Raw genomic sequence first — 22,809 nt, forward strand, 5'->3', positions numbered from 1 at the left:
CTGACGCCACGCACGCAGCGCGGTGCGGGGGCGCGCACGGCACGTGGCGGGGCGGAGCGGGGCCCGGTGGCGGCGGCGGCGGCAGCAGCAGGTGAGTGACTGAGATAGTGAGTGAGTGAGTGACCGAGCGCTCGCGGCGGCCTCCGCGCCCCTTCCCGCCCCGCACGGGCCCGGCAGAAAAGCCCCGGCCCGCCCGCCGTTATCCCCGGGAGCGCGGCCTCCCTCAGGCCGCGCCGCAGTGCCCCCCGCGCCGGCCCCGCGCGTCCCCGCCCCGCGCGCACCGAGCACGAAGGGCGTCGGGAGGGCCGGGCCTGGCCCCGCCGCGATCCGCCGCGCTCCCGGGGAACCGAGCTGCGATCCACGCTCGCCGCGGCCCCGGCCCCGCCGTTATGCCGCCGTGCCGAGCGGTGAATCGCTGCAGCCCCGGCGCAGCGGAGCGGGCTCTGAGCCTGCCGGGCCCGCCCGGCCGTGCCTCAGCCCGGGGCGGGGCCGGAGGGGCGGCTGCGGGCGGCGGGAGCCCGCGGGCAGGGCCGCAGCACACGTGGGCTGTGCCGTGCCGGTGGCTGGGGCACGGGAGTCACGGCCGAGTCCTCACGGAGCGCTGCCGCCTCAGGGGCCCGTGTGACCGGTCCTGCCTGTGATGGGGGACAGCGGTGGCATCATGGGCACGTGTGGGTGACGAGCTGACGGTACACGGTCTGTGTGTCACTGTGAAGCGCTAACGCTATTCTTGGCGTTACTGGTACGGCAGTGTTTAATCAGCAGCTGGAACACCGTGTACAGGGGAGCAAGAGGATCTTTACAGACTCTCCTTTGCTCTGTGTGCTTTTCTGTTAAATCCCATCCTCAGGTAGCCTGTGAATGTGGTGTCCAGAGGGCAGGCTCTCCTGAGTATACTAATTTTTTATCGTAAGGCACTGCTGACCCTGTGGGTATGTGACCTTTGACTGGTCCCTGTGCCCCAGCGAGTTCTTCTTTGACTAATCATGAGCTGTAATTCTCCCCTTAGGGGCTGACTTCCTGTCCTGCACTGTTTGTAAATCTGCCCTTTGTCACTGGGGATGAGGCAGGAGCAGAGGAAGTGATGCCTGTGTAGGAATCTCAGTGCCTGGCTTCCTCACTTCTCTCGGATGCCACTGAAATGAGAGACATGATCAGGGCTTTGTCACGAGGAAGGGTTTTCTGTCACTCCTTTCCTGTACTCGAGACCTGATTGCAGCATCCTGTGCCGTAGGCGTGGCTCTGGATGAGTGTGCATGGTGTGACCGTACAGGATGAATGGCAGCAGGAGGTGATTCCCAGGGCTGTGACAGTGACAGGCTGTAGCTGGAGTGTCAGAGTTGCTGATATAGAGTCTCAGTCTTGCTGTGGGGAGCTGCTGTGAACGGTGTGACCTCAGCCCAGGTACTGCCTTGCAGGTTTCAGAGCCCGCTGTCTCTGCGTTGACATCTCTCCGATCTGCTGACTCCAGTGCTGTCCTCCTCCTCCTCCTCTGCTGCTGCTGGCATGTGAGTGCCACATCTGCCAAGGAGCCAACTTGCTGTTTGAAAGCTTTCCAGGAGCACGAGCTTTCATTGGTGTCTGTGATGACCCTTCAGCGTGAGCGGATGCCAGGGGCCTCCAGAACTGAACGGGGTCCAGGCGTCATGCGAGGAGCAGCCGTGCTGGTGCCCGTGCCCTCGTGGCCAGAGCAATAATAGCTGCACACACGGTAGGCTCCTGTCAGTGCCAACTCCCTCGATCTCCTCCAATGCAGGCTCAGGGATGGACTCCACCTTGTCCCTCTGAAGAGACTCTGCATGCTCTCAGCAGCCCCCAGGGCATTCTGCTGCCAGATTCTCCAGGAGCAGCTGCCCGGCAGCAGGACTTGCTCAGTGGCAGCCTGGGAGGGGATCAGTTCCTGCACTCGTGTTGCTGCCCTGCCCGTGGACAAAGCTGTGTGTGTGCTCTGAGCTCTTTGGCCTGCGTCGTCTGAACTCAGCCGAGCTCCTGGCAGACTCTGGGCTTGTTTTCCCAAGTGCTCTCTCTGATCCCGTGGCATTCCCTGTCTCAGAGCCCCGAGAGGATGTGAACTTTGGAATGGGGTCTCTGGGCACGCTGCAGACTCGGTGCATGTGTGACACTGCTGCTGACTAACAGGAGGATTGGTTCAGGGCTGTGAGCAGCCCTTGTGTCTGGCTGCAGGGCACCAGCCTTGCCTGGGCCCTTCACCATGTTCCTCCTGCTCCCCTTTGACAGCCTAGTGGTTAATCTCTTGGGGATTTCCATAACTGTCCTCTTCACTCTGCTCCTGGTTTTCATCATCGTGCCAGCCATTTTTGGAGTCTCCTTCGGCATCCGCAAGGTTTACATGAAAACTTTATTAAAGATTTTTCAGGTAAGTCGTATTTTCAGAGTGTTCTCTGTGTTTACAGAGGTTTTTCCAAGCATGGAAGAGAGGCTTTTGCCTCAGGAGGGGATTTTGGGTGACTAGAGTGGAAGATAGGGCTGTGGATGTCATGCTACTGCCAGCTGACCTCTGACTCATCTCAGGCTGTTTTTTCCCTGTAATTAATCTAGTAAATCTTCAAGTAAAGCAATAGTCTGGCAAGGTACAGGATCTGAGGGGGAGCTTGGAGGGGTTCATGTCCCAGTCAGGGCAGGGTGCTGCTGCACTGGTGTCAGCTGTGATGAGGAGGGCCCAGAGCCAGCAGGCTGCTCCTGTCTGAGTCACATTTGGAGGAAACAAGAGCAGAGGAAGCAAGGCAGGACATTTGTGCTGCAAGCCCTGAGTGGTCCGTGGCCAAAACCCAGAGCTCTCCACATGCTGCTGTCCTGGAGTGTCACCTACTGAGCCCTGCCTGGACCTGCTGCCTTGGAGGACAACCAGCAGCCCTTGCCCACCCTCTTGGCACAGAGAGGCCAAGTGGAATTTTCCAGCTTGTTGTCATGCTGTTCCCTTGCCTGCCTTTGGTGGACTAATTTTATGGGCTGTCTCTGAGCCAACACCTCTTGAAGCAAGTTCCTGACCAGACCAGAATTCTTTATTTACTAGGAGTAGTAGGTAAAGCCTATACCACCCTACCCTGGCAGCCCAGGTGAAACAAAGTGTTTGCTAGGGAGATTTTAGGCTCTTAAATATGGAGTTTGTGCTGCTGAAGGATGTGTGGTGTAGCTGCTGCTGTTGGAACAGGGCTGATTGTCCCCAGAGTATCCCTGGACTGGAGCTCACAGCGTTCAGCTCTTTAAACTCTTGAGTCCTCCCAAAAACCTGAGGTATAAATGGGAAGGCCCTGGGCTTTGTTTTTAACACAGATATCAGAAGACCTGACTACAAATTTACTGACTGAAGCTGGCAGAAAAAAAAAAGTTTTAAACAGAACTTTTCACAATGTTTTCTTTTTTTCCCTCTTCCTTCAATTCAGTAACATTTACTCTCCACAGCTATATTAGTGTTTGAAACTATTTTTCTGAAAAGACTGGGAAGTCTATTCCACCTTTTATTAAAGGATTTTAGTGGCTGGATAGAGGAGCACTCGTGCACAACTGGTCACTGATTTGGTGGAAATTAAATTTGACCATAGATTTGTATTTTGGAGGGCTATTTCCCAGCACTCAGGGTTAATATTGGGAACCCAGAGGGGCAGCACCTGGGAGTGTGGTGGGGTCTGGAAGCTTGTGGGGCACAGCCTGGCAGCAGCACACCTGTGTTGGTGGCAGGGAGGGCACCTGCCTGGTGCCTCTCAGGTGGGAGTCTGGGTTTGCTGCTGCCACAGTCAGGAGGTGAGCTGGCCTTGCAAGCACTGCCTTCCTTCCCTTCCTTCCCCATAGGCTGCTGAGCTCCTGTGAGCTCACAGCTCCTCTCCTGACCTCTGGGATGGCAGCATCCAGGCAGTCTTGTGCAATGCTGGAGTGTGGCTGCTGGCAGAGGCAGCTGCAAGGTGAGCAGGATGCACACTCTGTGTGCAATCAGCATTCCCTCATTGCTGCCTCCTGGTATGGGCTCAGACTGGGATGCCCTTCCCAATCCCAACTTCCCTCCTCACAGAGAAACACATTGTACACAAATCCTTCTTCTTCAGAAGCTTCTCCTTCCAGACCTGTATGAATTACAGGCTGTGAAGGGTATTTGGAGGGCAGGCAGGGATTCTGCACAGAAATACAGCCTGCAGTTTGTGCTGCTGCCCTTGAAAATTAGCTGATAGAACAAGTAGTCCTGGCACAGGGTTTGGCAGCCAGCTGTCTGAGGGTGCTTGCTGCTGCTGTTTTGGGCAGATTGCTGAGCTGAGAAGCAGCAGCAGCCATCAGCTGAATCAGAGGGGACAGGATCCCTTCCCATCCTCAGCCTGATGTGTCAGCAGCAACCTGAAAACAGTCTCTGCTTTGAATTTGGAAGAAACAAGGGTGGAAGGGTAGCACTGGTGCCCTGACCAGCTTCCTACAGTGTGCTGCAGACAGCCCAGAAGCTGTGCAGTGGCAGCCACGTGTGCAAGGTGCAGCAGAGCTGAGAGGTCACAGAAACTGCAGAAAACCTTGCTGTGCCATCTCAGCACTGAGCTGAGAGGTCACAGAAACTGCAGAAAACCTTGCTGTGCCGTCTCACCACTGAACTCTTCCTCCCTGTGGCACTCCCAGTTTCCCGGGCCAGTCTCTGTTTCCACCTCAGCTGGGTTCATCACTCACTCTTTCTTTTTTGTATGGAAGCCTCCTACTTTAGCCCCATCTTCTCTCCTGCACTATGGTCCTTCCTGAAAGCCAGCTCTGAAATGGGCAGTAGTGTGGAGTTTCTTGCCAATCTTGGTCGTCCTGTCTGTCTTGCAGTGGGCAACACTAAGAATAGAGCGTGGTGCCAAGGAGAAGAACCATCCCTTGTACAAGCCCTATGTCAATGGTGAGATCCTGCCCTGCATGGGTACATGGAGATCAAAATTCTTGTGGGGACGTGGGGTAAATGTGGTGTCTGAGCTGCTGGGAAGTCTTTTCCATGTGGGAGGGAGTTGTAGAGAGCTCTGTTTCGTGAGGGAGCACCCTGGCAGTGGGGAGGGAAGGGAAGAGGACCCTGAGGAGGGTGACTTTTGTCTCTCTTTGAGCGGGCAAGTCCCATTTTGCTGAGAGCTGCCTGTGGTGTGTTGCAGGTATCATTGCAAAGGAGCCAACGTCCCTGGAGGAGGAGATCAAGGAGCTGCGCCGCAGCGGCAGCGGCAAAGCCCTGGACACGCCCGAGTTCGAGCTCTCGGACATTTTCTATTTCTGCCGCAAAGGCATCGAGACCATCATGGACGATGAAGTGACCAAGAGATTCTCAGCTGAAGAGCTGGAGTCCTGGAACCTGCTCAGCAGGACCAACTACAACTTCCAGTACATCAGCCTGCGCCTCACTGTGCTCTGGGGGCTCGGGGTGCTCATCCGCTACTGCTTCCTCCTGCCCCTCAGGTGGGTCCTGGTCCTGGCCCCTGCCTGCAGGAACGTGCTGCTGGCCTGGTTTTTCTAGCATGTTCTTCTTTCTGCAGGATAGCCCTGGCATTTACTGGCATCAGCTTGTTGGTGACTGGTACCACAGTGGTGGGATATTTGCCAAATGGAAGGTGAGTGCATCTTTGAGGGAGAAGCAGATGGGGAGCGCTCCATCCTTATAATCCTGAAATTTCCCTACAGAGCTTTGTGTTCTACCACCTGCAGGCAGAGCAGGTGGTCTCTGAGGAATGGGCACCCTGTAATTTTCAACAAAAGGCTTAGATGTGAGCACTAAGCCTGTGGCAAAGTGCTGTGGCCTCTGAAAAAAATAATAACAGAAAAAAGCAAAGGCCAAAATTTTATTCTCTTGAGTTAAGAATCGGTGATCATAAGCTGACAGCAAAGCTCAGGGCATGCTGTGTTTCTGTAGGAGATTTCACTGGGCTGAGTGGCACTGTTACAGGGGATATTGTATTGTAGTACATACAATTTATATTGTGTATGCATAATATATACAATATTGTATATATATAGTATATATATAATATATAATATATAATATATAATATATAATATATAATATATAATATATAATATATAATATATAATATAATATAATATAATATATATAATTAAAAAGTATAAAAAGTATATATATATATAAAGTATATATATATAAAAAGTATATCACATATATCATGTATATAATGTATATAAAATATATATAATATTTTATATATATATAATATATATATATATATATATATATATATATATATAGAATATATAGAATATATAGAATATATAGAATATATAGAATGGGGAGTGATGTTCTCTGTCCTGGGCTGCAGGTGTAAGGATTTCCTGAGCAAGCACGTGCACCTGATGTGCTACAGGATCTGTGTGCGTGCCCTCACAGCCATCATCACCTACCATGACAGGTAAGGGCTGTCTGCTCCAGGCTGTCCCTGCCCAGGGGTGCTCCATGCTGGGCATTATGGAGCTCTCATGCTTCTTTCCTCTTTCTTCACCTCTGCCTTTGTTTTGTAGAGAGAACAGACCCCGAAATGGAGGCATCTGTGTGGCCAATCACACCTCCCCCATTGATGTGATCATCCTGGCCAGTGATGGCTACTATGCCATGGTAAGGTACCAGCTCTGCCTGCATGGAGGGGGCAGCAAAGCTTGTTGTGGGGCAGCAAGAGTCCTTTGAGCATGTAGAACTTCTTGGCCCTGCATTACACGGTGGGGCACTGTCAGACTCTGTTGTCTGTGGTGTGCAAGCTCAGCCTGGAGCTCAGAGCACCAGGGGTCTGTGGGTGCAGCTTTGCAAGAAGAGCCCTGGGCTTTGCTGTTGCTGGAAGAGAAAAGTTCTTCCCCATGGGGAAAGCACTTGGGGTTTGCTGTGTCTGTCTTTCTGATCACAGCCTGGGGCTTTTCCTCTCAGCCTTTCCAGGGTAGGGGCAGGAAGATAAACCTCAGTCTGGCTGTGAATGCAGCCTTGACTTTTGTGCGTGCCCAGGTCTTGTAAGTTGTGTGTTCTTGCCCTGTTCAGGTGGGTCAGATCCATGGAGGGCTCATGGGTGTGATCCAGAGAGCCATGGTGAAAGCTTGTCCCCACGTCTGGTTCGAGCGCTCCGAGGTCAAGGATCGTCACCTGGTGGCCAGAAGGTGTGACAGTGGGTGACAGTGGGTGACAGTGGGTGACAGCTGCCTGCAGGGTGCCTCTGAGGGCTGGGGGAGGTACAGGGCTGCTCACCTCCCTTGGATGAGGCCTCATAAGTGCTGGGAGATTGTGCCCCTGGTGACTGCAGGGTGTGGGTTATGTGCTGTGTGGATTGTTACTGAGGGTGTCTGTCCCTTCTGCTGATTTTTGACATTCTTCTCTTTAGGCTCACAGAACATGTCCAGGACAAAAGCAAGCTGCCCATTCTTATTTTTCCAGAAGGTGAGTGCAATGAGGCCAGAGAAGCACCAGGTGGAGAAGGCACCTTGAGACAGCACCAATCTCTGTTCCTTTCCTTCTCACATAGCCAAGAGCTTGAGACTCTCCAGTGAGACAAAAGGGACACTGTGTCTTTAGAGCTGAGTGAGCCTGGAGTGACACACACGATGTCCCAGTGACCCTTTCTGTGCACACAGAGAGCAGGGCTTGGACAGAGAATTGGAGAGAGTTGCTGGGTTCCTGTTGCCCTGCCCTTAAGCTTAGACTTCTGGCCTGATTTGCAGAGGAAAGTTAAGATTGTGCTTGCCTTCTACAGGAACCTGCATCAACAACACATCTGTGATGATGTTCAAAAAGGGGAGCTTCGAGATTGGAGCTACAGTTTACCCTGTAGCCATCAAGGTATGACAAGGCACAAGTCTGTCTGTCCCTCTGTACCTCTGTCCAGGCAGCCCAGCCCAGCCTGCTCTGAGGGCACAGGGAAGCTGAGGTCACTCCATGGAGTGAGCTGAGCTTTAGCTCAGTTTGGGGTGGAAGTTGGAGCCTCAGAGACACTTCATGAACTCTTCTGCCTTTTAGTATGACCCACAGTTTGGAGATGCCTTTTGGAACAGCAGCAAGTATGGCATGGTGACCTACCTCCTGAGGATGATGACCAGCTGGGCCATTGTCTGCAGTGTCTGGTACTTGCCCCCAATGACCAGGCAGGTAAGGTGACCCAGATGTGTGACCACTTTCCTGCGTGTCCCTTTGCTCCTGCTGATCACTCTTGTTTTGCCCCAGCCTGAAGAGGACGCAGTGCAGTTTGCCAATCGAGTGAAGTCAGCCATTGCCAGGCAGGGGGGCCTTGTGGATCTGCTCTGGTGAGTCCCAGCAGGCTTTTCTCTTCCTGGTGCCAGAGTTCCTTGTCCTGGGATGTGCTCATGGGCTGCAGAGCTCCATTTGTTTCTTGCTTAGGGTAGAACAGAGTAGGGTAAAGTTTTACCCCCTTGCTCAGGGTAGGGTAAAGTTTTACCCCCTTGCTCAGGGTAGGGTAAAGTTCTACCCCCTTGCTTAGGGTAGAGCAAGGGGAGGAATGTCATTCTGTAGTAGGCACCAAAATCTTTGCATCTGCTGGGCATCAGAGCTTCATTCTGTGATTGTGGCTTGCACTGGGATGCCCTGGGTTTGGCTTGTTTCCGCTCAGCAAGGTGTGATCAGCTTGGGAACTTGCTTTCCTGGGCACTGAGGGCTCAGAGCTCAGGAGGCAGGCTGGCAGTCTCCTGCAGCTCTGCTAGAGTAGCTCATGTTTCTGGCAGAGTTGCTATTTTGAGCACAGTGCAGGGCCATGGGGGCAGCTCCTGGCAGAACCAGGTAAGGAAGTGATGCCCTTTGGGGACAGGTGTGCCCTGGCAGCATGTGGCACTGGAATTCTGACTTGCCCAGGTGAAGATGGTGCCTGCCTGCAGCCTCTCTGATATGACTCTCTCCCCAGGGATGGAGGACTGAAAAGGGAGAAGGTGAAAGATGCCTTCAAGGAGGAGCAGCAGAAACTCTACAGCAAAATGATTGTAGGCAGCCACGAGGACCGGAGCCGCTCCTGAGTGTGCTGCCTCCAGCACTGCCACCTGCTCCAGCACAGCCAGGCCTTGTCTGGAGAGCTCTCAACTCAATCTTTGGACTTGGGCTCCTCCAGAGCTGCTGGGACTTGCTTTTGCATCCTCTGGCTGTTGTTTTGAGGAGCACTAATGCTGCCTGGAGTCTTTGGGCAGCTCATGGCAAAGATGCCTTCTTGTTACTGTTACGGTGAAGCCCCGTGCAGGGGCAGTATTAAATGAAACTCTGATGGTGTCATGTGCTTCCATCTGGTGTGTCCAGCCCCAGGGAGGGACTGGGGTGATGTGCATGTGTGTCATCACAGGTCTCTCACAGCACAACAGCTGCTGAGCTGGGCTGAAATTGGCTGCCTTGACAACCAGGGGAATCCTCATCAGCCTGTCCCACTCGTGTGTGAGGCATAAACCCCTTAGGAGCAGCATGTGCCTCTCAGGCCATTTTCAGATCCACTTCCAGGAGAAATCTTTTTCTTTTGCCACCTTGCTGTCAGCTTGACCCGGGCTGTTGCTTCTACAGTGTCTGAGTAGCAGCCTCTTCCCTGCTCCTGGTGCAGTAAGGATCACACTCCTTGGAAATCCTTTCCTTACTCCTTGGAAATCTCCCTCTGTCCCCTGGGGCCGTGGGGTGCCAGGTGTCCCCCCAGTGGCAGGTGGGGCTCCTGAGGAATCTCTACATGCTCTAGTGGGAGCCTGGAGTGTGTAGGAGAGCCCAAGGCTTCATGGCTAGGGCAGCAAATCCCTTTTCAAATATCTCCTGAGGGAAACTGGCATCTGAGCTTGTCATGCACACACAAAAACTGAAATCTTGTGCTGGAGGTGATGCCCCTTTTTGCTCTGCACGTAAATTATTTGGTAAAACAACTTGCATTTGAGCATTTCTCCCATGTGCTTTCCCATTTTCCTTACATTCCTACAAACTTGGGCACTTCTCTGGGTTCTCTTCTGCAGGCACTGCTACCTGCTGAAACCTGCTTGCATTTTCTACTGCTCTGGAGAAGGCAGTTCCAAAGTGCCTCCTTTGTACTTTGAGTATTTGTTGGGAAGGGCATCTGCCATGCCAGGTGAGGACAGCTGCTCTGTGTAAGTGGCCTTAAATCTGAATTTTCACTTTTTTAATTTCCTGATGGAACTTTGCTGCTCTGGCTGCCGGCTCAGGGGCCGTTTGGATGAAGAGCCCTGCTCTGGGGAGGCACAGTGAGCTGTGGGTTGCTGAGGCAGTGCTGTGGGTGGCCCTGCAGCTGGGGACACACCTGGGGACATCACTGCCTGCTGATCTCCTGAGGGGGACAGCCCCACCAAGGGCTGTGTCCCCAGAGCTCTCCTCTCTGAGGGTGGCACAGACATTTCCTGCGGGTGCTCAGCCTTGCCATGCCCTCAGGCACTTGGATCCAGCTGCAGGTGCCTGCAGAGCCCTCCTCAGCTCTGCAGGACATGCAGCCACCCTGCAGTGCTTGGGGACAGTCCCCAGCAGCATTCAGGACACTCCACAGCAGGCAAGGAGCTGGCTGGACAGGTTAGGAGGCACGCATCCATCTTCTCTTGCCTCTCCCACCCCATGCCCCCAGTCAATACGTCTCTCTCCGATGAGAAAGTTAATAAATTTAGCTCTAGATTAAAAGTATCGATCATTTCATTTGGAAGCCATAAATAACCGGGGGGGGAGCACTGGGTGGCCCACGGGGTAGGGGCTGCTGGCTCTGGCTGCAGCAGCCGTGCACCCCACTGGGGCCAGGAGCCCTCATATGCATTCTGCCCGGCTGCTGGCATTGATTTGCTATTAGTCTCCACGCACCACCCAGTAGCACATCATTCCCGGAGCTGCTATTAATGGCCTTTTGATAAATAATCACTTGTAAGTCAATAAATTTTTATTAAACAGTGTGGTGCTTTGATTTATGAAAATCCGACGGGGTTTGTCTGCGAGGAAAGCGATGCGGAATTGAAGCAGAGCTGCCATCCATCTGCCTGCCAGCCTGGCCTGCCTCGTTCTGCACCTCCCGTGTGCCTCCTGCCTCTGCCCGCACGCCCTGAGGCTGCCTGGCACCGGGCACAGCCTGGCAGAGCTGCCCATCGCTCCCCAGCACTGATGGGCACAGCAGCAATGCTCAAATTTGGAACCGAGCACGAGGAGAAGGGTCAGTCCTGCCCACCTGGCCGATCCCCGTGTGGATCTGCACTGTTTGGGGTCCTGTCTCAACGTGGGGATGCACAGGGCAGCCAGGCTGCAGCAGCCATTTGTCACTCTCCCTGGCTACAGCAGGCCCTTTGCCACCTGCTTTATTTGTCTCCCAGCCCTGACGTGGCATCAGACAGGTGTTAAACTACTTAATCACTTTAAAATTGTTTTAATTTTCTGTTTTGTATTGATCTCCACAGCACCAATTAATCAGCTCACTGGACCAGGCAGTTAGTACATTAAAAATTGTCAGCCGAGCTGGGGGCAGCTTAGAAAATGTTAAAAAAATATCCCAGCAGCAGCAGCCCCTCACTTCTCCCACCATGTGGAACCTGCTGCCGCTGAGTGCTGCCTCTGTCCACAGAGTGATGTGTCCCTTCCTGGTGGCACTGTCCCTGTGCTCCCAAGGGAGCTCCCTGCCATCCCAAAGCTCCATCAGCTCTGTCCCGGCCCAGCATCTGTCCCACGGAGGCAGAGGGGCTGAGGGGGGAGCATTAAGAGCCCCTCATAATGCAGGGGATGGACAGGGACCTGAGCGGGGACAGCGGTGCCCTAAGCCCTGCAAAAGTGGCACTGAGCACTCAGAGCTCCTTGCAAAGTGCCCAGAGCCCAGCGAGAGATTGAAAAGGGCTTTAAGGCAAGCGTGAGCCTCGCACAGCAATGACCTGCAGCCCCACACGAGGCTGGTGCTCAGCACTGAAAGGTGCCAGCGGCCCAAGCGTGGACTCAGCCACATTGCAGGGAGGGGCAGCCCCTCCCCAGCCCCACTGCTGCCCCTCTGCTGCTATCAGTGCCTTATCTGCTATCGATTTCCTTCCAAGACACAGCCCACGTGTTTGCTCACACCTGCCTGGCACTTAGCTGGCTCTTGGCTGAACAACTGCCAAGCTTGTTGTCTGTGCCAGCTGGAGCTCCTTTGGTGTCCTCAGCAGGTAAGGACAGCTGGCACCCACAGCTGGCACCCAGAGCTGGCATGCCACTGGTGAGCCACAACAGGGGGTGTGCAGCCCCACGTGCACACCAATATCTGAATGTGCAGCCCCCCTTGCACAGGGGTGCAGCACAGAGCAGGGGGGCACCCAACAGGTTGGCAGGCAAACACACTGGGGTTATTGATGCCACATCAATCCTGCAGCCCCGACAGGTGAATGGGCTCTCACTCACACCTTTAAGATAAATGATATTTATTTGCTGCTAAGAGCTTCCAGTAAGAGGCCCCAGTGAGTGACTTTTGAACCAGCAGCTCTTGCTGCCGGGTCACACCCTGGGAAAATCTCCAGGGCTCCCCTTCTTCTGTGGGCACCTCCTGTGCCACATGCAGCACCAGACCCTGCCCCGTCCATCCTGTCCCCAACCCTTCTCTAGCCCAGCCTCACAAGGCCACCCTGGACCACGAAACAAGTGCTGGGACTTGACTGGCACCTTTATTTCATCAATGGCACAGCCGCACCTGCCACTACCAGCCCTGTGAGCCGTGCTCCCCGTGCAGCTCCGTCCATCCCAGCCCATCCCAGCAGCCAGGCAGGGCTCTGTGCTGCTCAGGGGGGGTTCAGAGGGGCCAGGCCGTGCCCCCGCTCAGCCGCTGTGAGTGCCCAAGCCCAGCATTGAGAAGGCTGCACGGTGCTTCCTCAGCAGCAGCCGGATCTTCTCGTCATCCGAGTCCGGGTCCAGGGGTTTGTTGTACTCATCGTCCTCGGTCTCGGAGGCCGCCCGCTCTCCGCCAGAGCCCCCCGCCCGCTGCGAGGATGAGGAGGGCTCCAGGGCGCTCTTCTTCCTCCATTTGGTCCGGCGGTTCTGGAACCAGACCTGGCGCCCCAGCTCGGTTAGCGGGCAGCACGCTGCGCGCCCCGGCCGCGTGGGACGCCGTACTCACCTTCACCTGGGACTCGGTCATGCCCAGGGAGTAGGCCAGCCGTGCCCGCTCCGGACCTGCCAGGTACTTGGTCTGCTCAAATGTCTTCTCCAGGGCAAAGATCTGGTGTCCCGTGAAGGTCGGGCGCGTGTGCTTCTTCTTGTGGATGCTGTCGGCCAGGTGAGCAGGGGCTACGGGAGAGGAAGGGAGAAGTGGGTGAGCTCTGGGCAGCCCACGACTCTGGACAACTCTCTGTCCACACTCAGTGACCAGAGAATCCCTCCACACCTGCTCCTCTGCACATTAAAACTTCATTCCTGCTCCCCTGTCCCAGGAGGGCTGAGCTGCCCAGTGTAAAGGTCCCACGCAGGTGGGACAGGCACCTCCTGGTCCAGGACAGTGCTAGGTGCTTGTGCTGAGGGTCGCTATCAACAGTGCTTGACCCCAGAGCCATGCAGCAGTGGGAACACCTCCATGTCCCACACCTTGCAGGATGCAGGCATAGCTGGTCATTGGCTCATGGCTGCCTCACCCATCTGCTCCAAAACCATCACCTGCAGAGGGGTGAAGGGGAGCGGAGCTGCAGGATCTGAACAGCTGCACGCAACCTCCCGCGGGACAGAGGATGCACCCATCCCACCCACCCCGTGGGACAGCAGCAACATTCTGCAATGCCCCTGACAGCTCTCCAGCAGTGCTGCCAGCCTGGCGCTCCTGATCCTGCCTGTCTCTGCCATGAACCACCCAGGCACGGACCCCAGCGAGGCTGCTTGAGAATCAGGGAGATCTTGCGAGCCAGAGCGCTCTGCCTGTCCTCGCCAGCTGTGGCTGCCTGGGGGCAAAGAATTGGCTCTAATGACAAATCCTGGCAGGAGTGGGGGCAGTTGGTGCTCTGGCCTCTGCTGTACATGCACGACTCGCTGTGTCCTCCCTCTCCCGTCCCTTAGCGAGCTCTCTGTGGCTGTATGAAAGTCAGGACCCTCATGCTCGCTCATGCAGACTCTGCCCCACTCCCCACACACTCCCTGGCTCTGCCTGTCTCTGGGGCAAAGCAACACCGCTCCTGTTGCTTTGCTTTTGCACTTTCCCGCTATGTGAAAGCAGCCACTATTTGCCATTAGAGCCAAAAAGTTCTGTGACCGTTTGAGGTCCAGCAACTCCAGCCCTGGGCTCCTGGGTGAGCCCGCTGACCAACCTCACGCAGGGCAATGGAGCAGACACAGCCCGGCCCATTCCCTTGCCTTAGTGCGGTTCGTACCCACGGACCCCCCCGGGCCGCAGCAGCCGCTCCGAGCCCCCCGGTACTTACGGCCGCCGCACTGCCGGCCGCCCCGCCACTCCGGGGCCGCCTCCGCCCAGCAGCTCCGGCCCCTGGGCAGGTACTCGGCCCCAGCCTTGGGGAGGGCGCCCACCTGGGGCCCGTAATAGACGCCCGGCGAGCCCAGTCCGTTCAATCCGCCCGCGTGCGGGTACCCGGGGAGGATGCCGCCGTTCGGCGCCGCCGCGGGCCGGCCGAGGATGTCGGAGATGCCGTGCGGGGTGCCCGCAGCCAGCTGGGCGCCCAGCCCCGGCGGTGCCAGCTTGTAGAAGGAGCTCTGCACCGAGTACTGGCAAACGGGCGCCTTGGCCTCGGGGAAGGCGCCCAGCGAGGGGCCGTTGAGCAGGAAGGTGCCCGGCAGGTTGGCATCCATGGCTGCAGCGGCGAGGCGGCACTCAGAGCCCGCAACCCCGGAGGTGCGACGGCTGGGCCATCGCCGCCGGTGTGCGGGCTGCGCGGAGCCCCGGGGTCCGCGGTGGGGCCGGCACCGGGGGCTGCAGAGCCCCAGAGCCCGCGCTGCCCGCGGGTGAGGCTGGCACGGGGGTCCCGGTGGGTCCCGGTGGGTCCCGGTGACCTCGGGGGGCTCCGGCCCCGGCCCCTCAAGTTGGGCTCGGGCAGCGCCAACATTTCTCTGATAAAGACGGGCTCATTAGAATAGCGCGCTGCCATTGGCCGCGCGGCTGCGGGCGGCGCGCTGATTGGCCAGGAGTCGGCGGCCGCGGCTGCCATTGGCCGAGCCGGGGCGGCAGCGCCTGATTGGTGAGGTCCAGATAAATGGAGCTTTGAACACCGGCGGCGGCGGGGACGGGACACGGGACACGGGACGGGACGGGACGGGACGGGACAGGAGAGGGGACACGGGATATGGGACACGGGATATGGGACACGGGACACGGGACACGGGACACGGTACGGGACGGGACGGGACAGGACAGGACAGGACAGGAGAGGGGACACGGGATATGGGACACGGGATACGGGATACGGGACACGACACGGGATATGGGACTGGACTGGACAGGTCAGGACAGGACACGGGACACGGGAATGGGTCGGGATGGATAGCATGGGATGGGATGGGACGGGACACGGAAATGGGTCAGGATGGATGGGAAGGGACGGGTTGGGACGGGACAGGAAGAGATAGGACAGGACAAGGGAATGGGATGGGATGGGATGGGATGGGATGGGATGGGATGGGATGGGATGGGATGGGATGGGATGGGATGGGATGGGATGGGATGGGACGGGACGGGATGGGACAGGACATGACACGACATGGGAATGGGGAATGGGTCTGGATGGATGGGGTGGGAAGGGACGGGTCGGGTTGGGACGGGACAGGATGGGACAGGACATGGGAATGGGTCTGGATGGATGGGATGGGATGGAATAGGATGGGAAGGAATGGGATGGGACAGAACACGGAACACGGGACATGGGACATGGGACATGGGACATGGAACACAACACGACACGGGAATAGGGATGGATGAGATGGGATGGGACGGGACAGGACAGGGCATGAGAATGGGTCGGGATGGGACGGGACGGAACAGGACACGGGAATAGGATGGGATGGGATGGGATGGGATGGGATGGGATGGGATGGGATGGGATGGGATGGGATGGGATGGGATGGGATGGGAAGGGATGGGTGGGATACAGGACCGGAGCACGGGGCAGCGCGGACCCTGGACAGCACCGGTCGGGCTGGTGCTCTCCGGTGCTCTCCGGTGCTCCCCGGCACTCTCTGGTGCTCTCTGGTGCTCCCCGGCACTCTCCGGTGCTCTCCGGTGCTCTCCGGTGCTCTCCAGTGCTCTCCGGTGCTCTCTGGTGCTCTCCGGTGCTCTCCAGTGCTCTCCCGTGCTCTCCGGTGCTCTCCGGTGCTCTCCGGTGCTCTCTGGTGCTCTCCGGTGCTCTCCGGTGCGGTCTCAGCAGCGCCGCGGCCCCGGGCCAGCCCCGCAGGGGTAACACGGACGCTTCCCCATCACCCACCCCCGGAGAGGCCCTTTCAGCCCCTCGGGGGCTCCTGCTCCCTTCAGCTGCCCCAGGAACGGCAGAAACGCGGCCGCCCCTGCCCTCCCTGCAAGAGAGAACCCAGCCCCGGGCTCTCCGTCATCCCCACCTTTGGAAAAGCAGAGACGAGACACAGCTTGTGTTGATTTCTTTATTAATTCATATTCTGATAGCTGGTGTACAGGGAAATGATCTATACATCAGGGGGCCTAAGACAGGGAGATCCAAAAGGCTTGTTTCCATACCAATTAAAAAAAGAAAATAAAAGTAATCTTTAAAACTTCTAAAAAGCTTCTAGTGTGCAGACTGCAGCATTCTCTAGGCTCAATGTCGGGTGCAGCCTCCCCCTACCAGCCCTACAAGCAATCTGAGCGCGAAGCAATGTCACTGCAGGTGCCTGGCACGGTTCAGCACAGCACATTCCCTACGGCATACACAAGGCCAAAGCACTGGACCCACACACAACTCTAGGGTGATGCTACGGAGTCAGCTGTTGCAGTGGGCCTAGGGAGGTTACTGTACGCAGCGAGGGTGACGGATGGAGGCTCTGTGCCCGTATGGCTCAGCTTTGGGGCGGGGAGGGGACTGCTTTGCTCTCCGAGCCTGAGCTGGGTCGGTGGCTGGGCTGCAGCGAGGCTTTCGGGGCAGCCGGGGGCTCTCCCAGCAGATTGCACCCGCCGGAAGGCAGGGCTGCCCTGCCGAGGCCACCAGCACGCAGCCTGGAGCTGGAGGGGCGCCTGTTCTGCACCTGGCCACAGAGAACAGGCTCTCCAAAGCAGCGGCCACCTCCAGCAGAAAGAGCAGGGGGTCCCCACGTCGCTGTGCTACAAAGGGCCGGGTCCCCGCATCAGCTGGGGAAAGGACAGGGGCAGGGACCTGGGAGCAAGTGCCACTACCTTCTCCCTGCTCTCCTGGGCTCAAGTATTACAGCAGGGCCAGCGTCCTGCCCAGCTCTGAGCTGCCCGGGCAGCTCTGCCCAGCACGGCTCTCCCGGAGGCTGCCTAGCTGCCAGGGCTCAGGCAGATTCCACCCGGAGGAGACGCAGCCACCGGGGCAGCAGCAGCTCCCGTGGCTCTGGGTTTGGTCCCGGGACAGTCGGATCCAGGGCTGCTCACCCCCCCTTGCAGGCAGGCCAGGCTCCCTGCAAAGCCCTTGCCTGGGGTGCATATTGCACAGCTGCTGGCTATTGCTAGCTCCTGGCTCATCTCCTGAGCAGATATTGTGCTGAGTAGAGCTAGGCACAACCCCACGTCGTGGCACGAGCACCTCCTGCTCTCTCTCTCTCTCTGTCTCTCTCTCTGCACATCCTCCCTCGGGCCCCGAGCACCTCAGCGCAGCTGGAGCCGACACAAACTGGTGGCACTGCACCTCTGACCCCCCTCTTCAGGCCAGGAAAGGGCCAGGCTCAGGCAGAGGGGCACAGCACAGGGGCAGGCTGCTGCCCTCTCGCTCCCACAGCCTTCCTGCTCAAATATTTCCCGAAGGCTTTGCCCCACCCTGCAGCCTGAAGAGGTATGTGAGAGCAGAGCTGTCAGTGCTTTGTACATACTGCTGGAGTGTCCCTAGGGGTTTGCATAGTATTTATTGGTTCATATACACAAGGCTGATTGCTGTACAGTTTTACACTTTCGACAGAAGCGACGAGCTCAGTGCGCCCTGCCCTGCTGGGAGGCTCTGCGCGTGCTGGGGGGAGGAAGGGCAGCCCTGCAGCAGCCCCTCTGTCCCTGCAGCCTCCCCCGGCGCCCTCCGGCCACTGCTGCCCTCCCCAGAACCCAACACTCACAGGGAGGGATGAGAAGCGAGTCCAGCAGAGGCAGCACAGGCATTTGCAGGGGGGGCCAAGCACCTCTCCTTCCACGCTGAGCTGGGCCATGCCGCGCCAGCTTTCCTCCTGCAGCTGGAGCTCACACCCGGGGATGCATCCACGCACGGAGGTGCAATCTCCTTCCTTCTCCTTCTCTTCTGCTCCAGCTCTTGCCTCTCCAAGGAGCTGAGAGCAGGCCCCCGGGGTGTGGTGCTGTCTCTGGGGCAAGGATGGAGGCCCCTCATCTGTTTGAAGAACTGTAGCTCATGCGTCTTGCAGTCAGTCAGTCATGCGGATAGGAGGGTAAGTATATCTCATACAGGAATCATGCCATTAGCCTATAGAAACATGTACAGCCAGCCCTGCTCCCCTCCACTCTCTGCTCTCCTCTCCTCTCTCCTCAGGGATGTGTCAGAACGTGGGTGAAGTTCAGTGGTTTGGTGTTGAGGTGTGATCCTGGAGGGAGAGACACAGAAATGGGGTTACCAGGGATCCGTGGTGGCACATCCAGGGTTAATGGTGGATGGGGAGCCCCTTCTGTACACCGTGCTTGTCCCACATGCACCCAAGACAAGATTTGGGGGGTGTCAGACAGTGACAGAGCAGCACTAAGCGGCAGGCCTGGAGCTGGGAGCAATGACAAGGGTGGCACCGATGGTGCTGCCCCATCTGCACAGAGAAAAACGACGGGAAAACAGTGCAGCTGGGCTCAAATGTGCTGTGCCAAGCACCCTGCCCTCAACCTGGCCTGGTCCCACTCTGCAGGGGGATCGGGGAATGCACAAGCTCATTCTGAGCTCTGTGAGGATCAACTGAAGAAACATCCCAGGACAAAGGAGGGCGCCCTGTTGTCAGCCCCTACAAAGTGTCACATTCCTGCAGCACCTGCCAAGGCCTGGCCCCATCCTGCCTTCAGCAGAATCACTGCTTTCCTCTGCATGGCTGGCAGAGGCAGCAGCTGCATGTCCCGCTGCAGGGCTGTGAGCAGAAGGAGCAGCCCCAGCCCCACAAAACCCACCCTGCATCTCCCCCACAGCTCTGCCAGGGCTCAGCTGCACCCCTTGGGAAGGGGCACGCCAAAGGGCACGACGAGGGCTGCTCTCATCTGCCACAAGGCTGCACGGTCAGTGCTCATGCCCGAAGGGGGAAGTTCTGCTCACACCCCATGCAAATGCAATGCAGTCCCTGGACAAAGACCATCCATCCCTCAAGTCCCTGCAGCGACTTGGACAAAGCCCATCCCTGTGTCTGCAGCCCAGGAATAACAACTCTGTGACCCTGTCACTGGGGAGCATCTCGGTGTGCTGGCACTGCAGGAGCAGCCCTTGGCACCGTGACTGCAGTGCACACAGCTGGCTGCAGCACCCCTGCAGACCAGGGCACCAGGGCACGCTGCTGCCCACCCTCAGGGCTTCTCTGCAGCACAGCAAACCCTCAGTGCCCCCGAGAGATGGGCACTGCCCCACCACAATTCCCCCAGGAGAATGTGCACGACCAGCAGCCCAGTGCAGGCAGCCAGGACAGAAGCAAGAGCAAAGGCAGGGTTACCTCAAAAAAGAGGCCATTTGAGGGGGGTCACTGCTTCCCCCTTTTCAGGCTGGCTCGTTTCACTATCTGAGCCCCCATCCTGCCCCCAGAGACCTCTGGCTTCGGGACACGCACTCGCACCTCCTCCTGAGGGAGCCGAAGGGGCAGGGAGCAGGACATCACCCAGACAGACAGACAGACAGACAGAGAGAAAAGGACAGGAAAGGGAAAGGCAGAGTCAGTTGGCAGGCAGAAAACACCGAGCAAGAAGACTGGCGCAGTGGGCACGATTCGCTTCAGAAACCTTAGAGGGGAAACAGGAGAGGCGGAAGGGAGGACAGAGGGTGACACTGACCCTGCAGAAAGCCAGGGCTGTGAGCCACGCCGTACCTTGGCGCCCAGACCGTCCCGGTGCAGGATGGAGTACTTCATGAAGTGATCCTCGTCGGCCCCCAGGTCCGGGTGCTCCTGCAGGGAGCCCTCCAGGATCAGCTCCTCCTGCTCCTGCCTGTCACCCACGTCCCCAGGGCCCAGCTGGCGCACCACCTTCCGGATAATCTGCGGGGACCCGCACGGAGCCGGGCGTCACAGCCGGCCCCGGGGCACCACCAGCCCCTGCCCACCCTGCCCGGGGTGTGAGGGAGCCGGAGAAATGCCGCCAGTGTAACCCAAGACAGCGGCACAGCAATCAATGCCCTACATGGGCTGCGGGGTGCAGGGGACGAGGGAGAGGCTGGAAGGGAGAAGGGGAAGGCTGGAAGGGAGAAGGGAAAGGCTGGAGGGCTGGAAAGGAGAAGAGAAAGGCTGCAGGGTGCAGAGGAGAAGGGAAAGGCTGCAGGGCTGGAAGGGAGAAGGGAAAGGCTGGAAGGGAGAAGGGAAAGGCTGGAGGGCTGGAAAGGAGAAGAGAAAGGCTGCAGGGTGCAGAGGAGAAGGGAAAGGCTGCAGGGCTGGAAGGGAGAAGGGAAAGGCTGGAGGGGAGAAGGGAAAGGCTGCAGGGTGTGGAGGGATAGAAAGGAAAGGCTGCAGGGCTGGAAGGGGAGAAGGGAAAGGCTGGAAGGGAGAAGGGAAAGGCTGCAGGGGAGAAAGGAAAGGCTGCAGGGTGCAGAGGAGAAAGGAAAGGCTGCAGGGCTGGAAGGGAGAAGGGAAAGGCTGGAAAGGAGAAGGGAAAGGCTGCAGGGTGCAGAGGAGAAAGGAAAGGCTGCAGGGCTGGAAGGGGAGAAGGGAAAGGCTGGAAGGGAGAAGGAAAAGTCTGAGGGTGGAGGGGAGAAGGGGAAGGCTGGAAGGGAGAAAGGAAAGGCTGGAGGGCTGGAAAGGAGAAGAGAAAGGCTGCAGGGCTGGAAGGGGAGAAGGGAAAGGCTGGAAGGGAGAAGGGAAAGGCTGCAGGGAAGAAAGGAAAGGCTGCAGGGGTGAAGGGGAGAAGGAAAAGGCTTACCCACACCCATACCCATACCCATACCCATACCCACACCCATACCCATACCCACACCCATAGCCATACCCTGGTCACTCACTCACCTTCTTGGTGATGATATTGCCTTGATCGTCCGTGAACTGCTCCTCAGTCACCTGCTCTCCAGGCAGATGAAGAGCTTCATTCCCCTGCGGGAACAGCAATGGGGAGATCAGGGCATGCCAGGGCGGTGACGGCAGTGGTTTACCCGGCAGGACAGCACACCTGACACGCACCCCATCCATCCCCGCCTTCCTCTGCATCTGCCCGGGGCTGCCCTGTCCGCTCCCGTTACCTTCAGCAGGACCCTCCGGCGGACCACCCTGGCCGAGAGAGCCTCCTCATCATCCGCCAGCCCCTGGCTCTCGCCGAGCTCCTTGTCCAGCTCGCGGTGGGCGTGCTTGAGCAGGAAGCGCACCGAGCCGCGGACGATGTGCATCACGTTCTGGCAGCTGACCAGCAGGAAGGCCAGCAGCACCAGAGCGATCAGCAGCTGGGCCAGGAAAGCCCACATGGTGCCCGGTGCGGCGCTCAGAGCCCGGCCATGCCGCCCGCCCGCGGCTCCCGGGGGGCGGCGAGAAGGGAGCGGGCAGGGGGAGCGTCCTGGGCGGTCACATGTGGATGGGAGTGCCCGGACACGGAGAGCGGGGCTGAGCTGTCCCTGTGCTCTGTCACCCGGCCAGGCACTGAGCGGGACTGAGCTGTCCCTGTGCTCTGTCACCCTGCCCAACAGCCTGTCCCATAGCCAGGAGAGCAGGACAGATCTGTCCCATGGCCAGGAGAGCAGGACAGATCTGTCCCTCTTCTCTGTCAGCTTTTCCAACAGCCTGTCCCCCTGACCACAGCAGACAGAAGGAAAGATCTGTCCCTCTTCTCTGTCCCCCTGACTATGGCAGTGAGCAGGACAGATCTGTCTGTCTGTCAGCTTATCCAACAGCCTGTCCCCTAGCCAGGAGGGCAGGACAGATCTGTCCCTCTTTTCTATCAGCTTGTCCAACAGCCTGTCCCGTGGCCAGGCAGAAAGCACGACATACCTGTCCCTTTTCCCTGCCAGCTTTTCCAACGGCCTGTCCCATGCCCAGGGAGAGCAGGACAGATCTGTCCCTCTGTCACCCTGCCCAACGGCCTGTGCCATGCCCAGGCAGAGAGCAGGACAGATCTGTCCCTCTTCTCTGTCACCCTGCCCAACATCCTGTCCCCCTGACTGTGGTGGGCAGTCCTCCATCACAGGATAAATGAAGCCCAGAGCTTTGGGGTGTCATTGGAATCACACCTGACTCAGGTGACCCAGGGCTGAGCGGCCACCTCCAAGCGTGGCCATGTGTGCCCTGGCTGGGTAAAGGTGCTCCCCCTCACCTTGTACCTGCTGGCTCTGTGTGACCCTGGCATCCAGCCCAGTGCCCAGCCTGGCCCCTGGATTATTTCTGGCTCGGGCAGGCTGCTGGGCTGCCAGCCAGGGCAGATCCTCAGTAAGGAACGGCTCTGGGAGGGTGACTGGGTTATAAACGGAGAGCAAGAGCTCAGGTGTCAAGCCCAGCAGGCTATTCTGGGCTGAGAGGCACCCCAAAGGGCAGGAAGTATTCCAGGGGAGCTGAGGAGGTCTGCTGTCACCTGCTCTGCCTGACCGGGCTCCAGCAGGGGCTGTCCATGGGGTCACACCTTCCTGCGGGGCTGACTGCCCTGCTCCTGC

General features: G+C 57.8%; 3 protein-coding genes across 13 annotated transcripts in view; 1 reads left to right on the top strand and 2 right to left on the bottom strand.

Moving 5' to 3' along the window:
* The first annotated feature begins 27 nt into the window (after positions 1 to 27).
* On the top strand, positions 28 to 9,208 carry GPAT4 (glycerol-3-phosphate acyltransferase 4). The gene is made up of 13 exons (XM_063175112.1): positions 28 to 91; positions 1,419 to 2,377; positions 4,801 to 4,870; positions 5,115 to 5,412; positions 5,490 to 5,564; positions 6,285 to 6,374; positions 6,484 to 6,577; positions 6,989 to 7,104; positions 7,326 to 7,381; positions 7,695 to 7,780; positions 7,958 to 8,086; positions 8,162 to 8,241; positions 8,853 to 9,208. Exons 2-13 carry the CDS (start codon positions 2,213 to 2,215, stop codon positions 8,959 to 8,961), a joined length of 1,368 nt encoding a protein of 455 aa, XP_063031182.1. The 5' UTR covers positions 28 to 91; positions 1,419 to 2,212; the 3' UTR covers positions 8,962 to 9,208.
* Positions 9,209 to 12,316: 3,108 nt separating this feature from the next.
* On the bottom strand, positions 12,317 to 14,692 carry NKX6-3 (NK6 homeobox 3). The gene is made up of 3 exons (XM_063175265.1): positions 14,311 to 14,692; positions 13,023 to 13,192; positions 12,317 to 12,955 (listed from the first exon to the last, which is right to left on the bottom strand). Exons 1-3 carry the CDS (start codon positions 14,690 to 14,692, stop codon positions 12,725 to 12,727), a joined length of 783 nt encoding a protein of 260 aa, XP_063031335.1. The 3' UTR covers positions 12,317 to 12,724.
* A 3,209-nt stretch (positions 14,693 to 17,901) lies between these two features.
* The window catches only part of ANK1 (ankyrin 1), a 67,469-nt gene continuing 62,561 nt past the window's right edge, over positions 17,902 to 22,809 (bottom strand). For 7 of the 11 annotated variants that reach the window (XM_063175187.1, XM_063175190.1, XM_063175186.1 and 4 more), the window contains 4 exons: positions 21,185 to 21,268; positions 20,060 to 20,227; positions 19,691 to 19,816; positions 17,902 to 18,598 (listed from right to left, as the gene is read on the bottom strand). In XM_063175187.1, the coding sequence (XP_063031257.1) occupies positions 19,718 to 19,816; positions 20,060 to 20,227; positions 21,185 to 21,268 (351 nt within the window). In that variant the 3' untranslated portion in view covers positions 17,902 to 18,598; positions 19,691 to 19,717. Of the gene's footprint in view, positions 18,599 to 19,690; positions 19,817 to 20,059; positions 20,228 to 21,184; positions 21,269 to 21,414 lie in introns of all 11 variants that reach the window. The other 4 variants (XM_063175199.1, XM_063175189.1, XM_063175191.1 and 1 more) reach the window with 4 other exon arrangements.

Source organism: Melospiza melodia, chromosome 23 (assembly GCF_035770615.1).
Source record: "Melospiza melodia melodia isolate bMelMel2 chromosome 23, bMelMel2.pri, whole genome shotgun sequence".
In the NCBI taxonomy this organism is placed as follows: Eukaryota; Metazoa; Chordata; class Aves; order Passeriformes; family Passerellidae; genus Melospiza; species Melospiza melodia.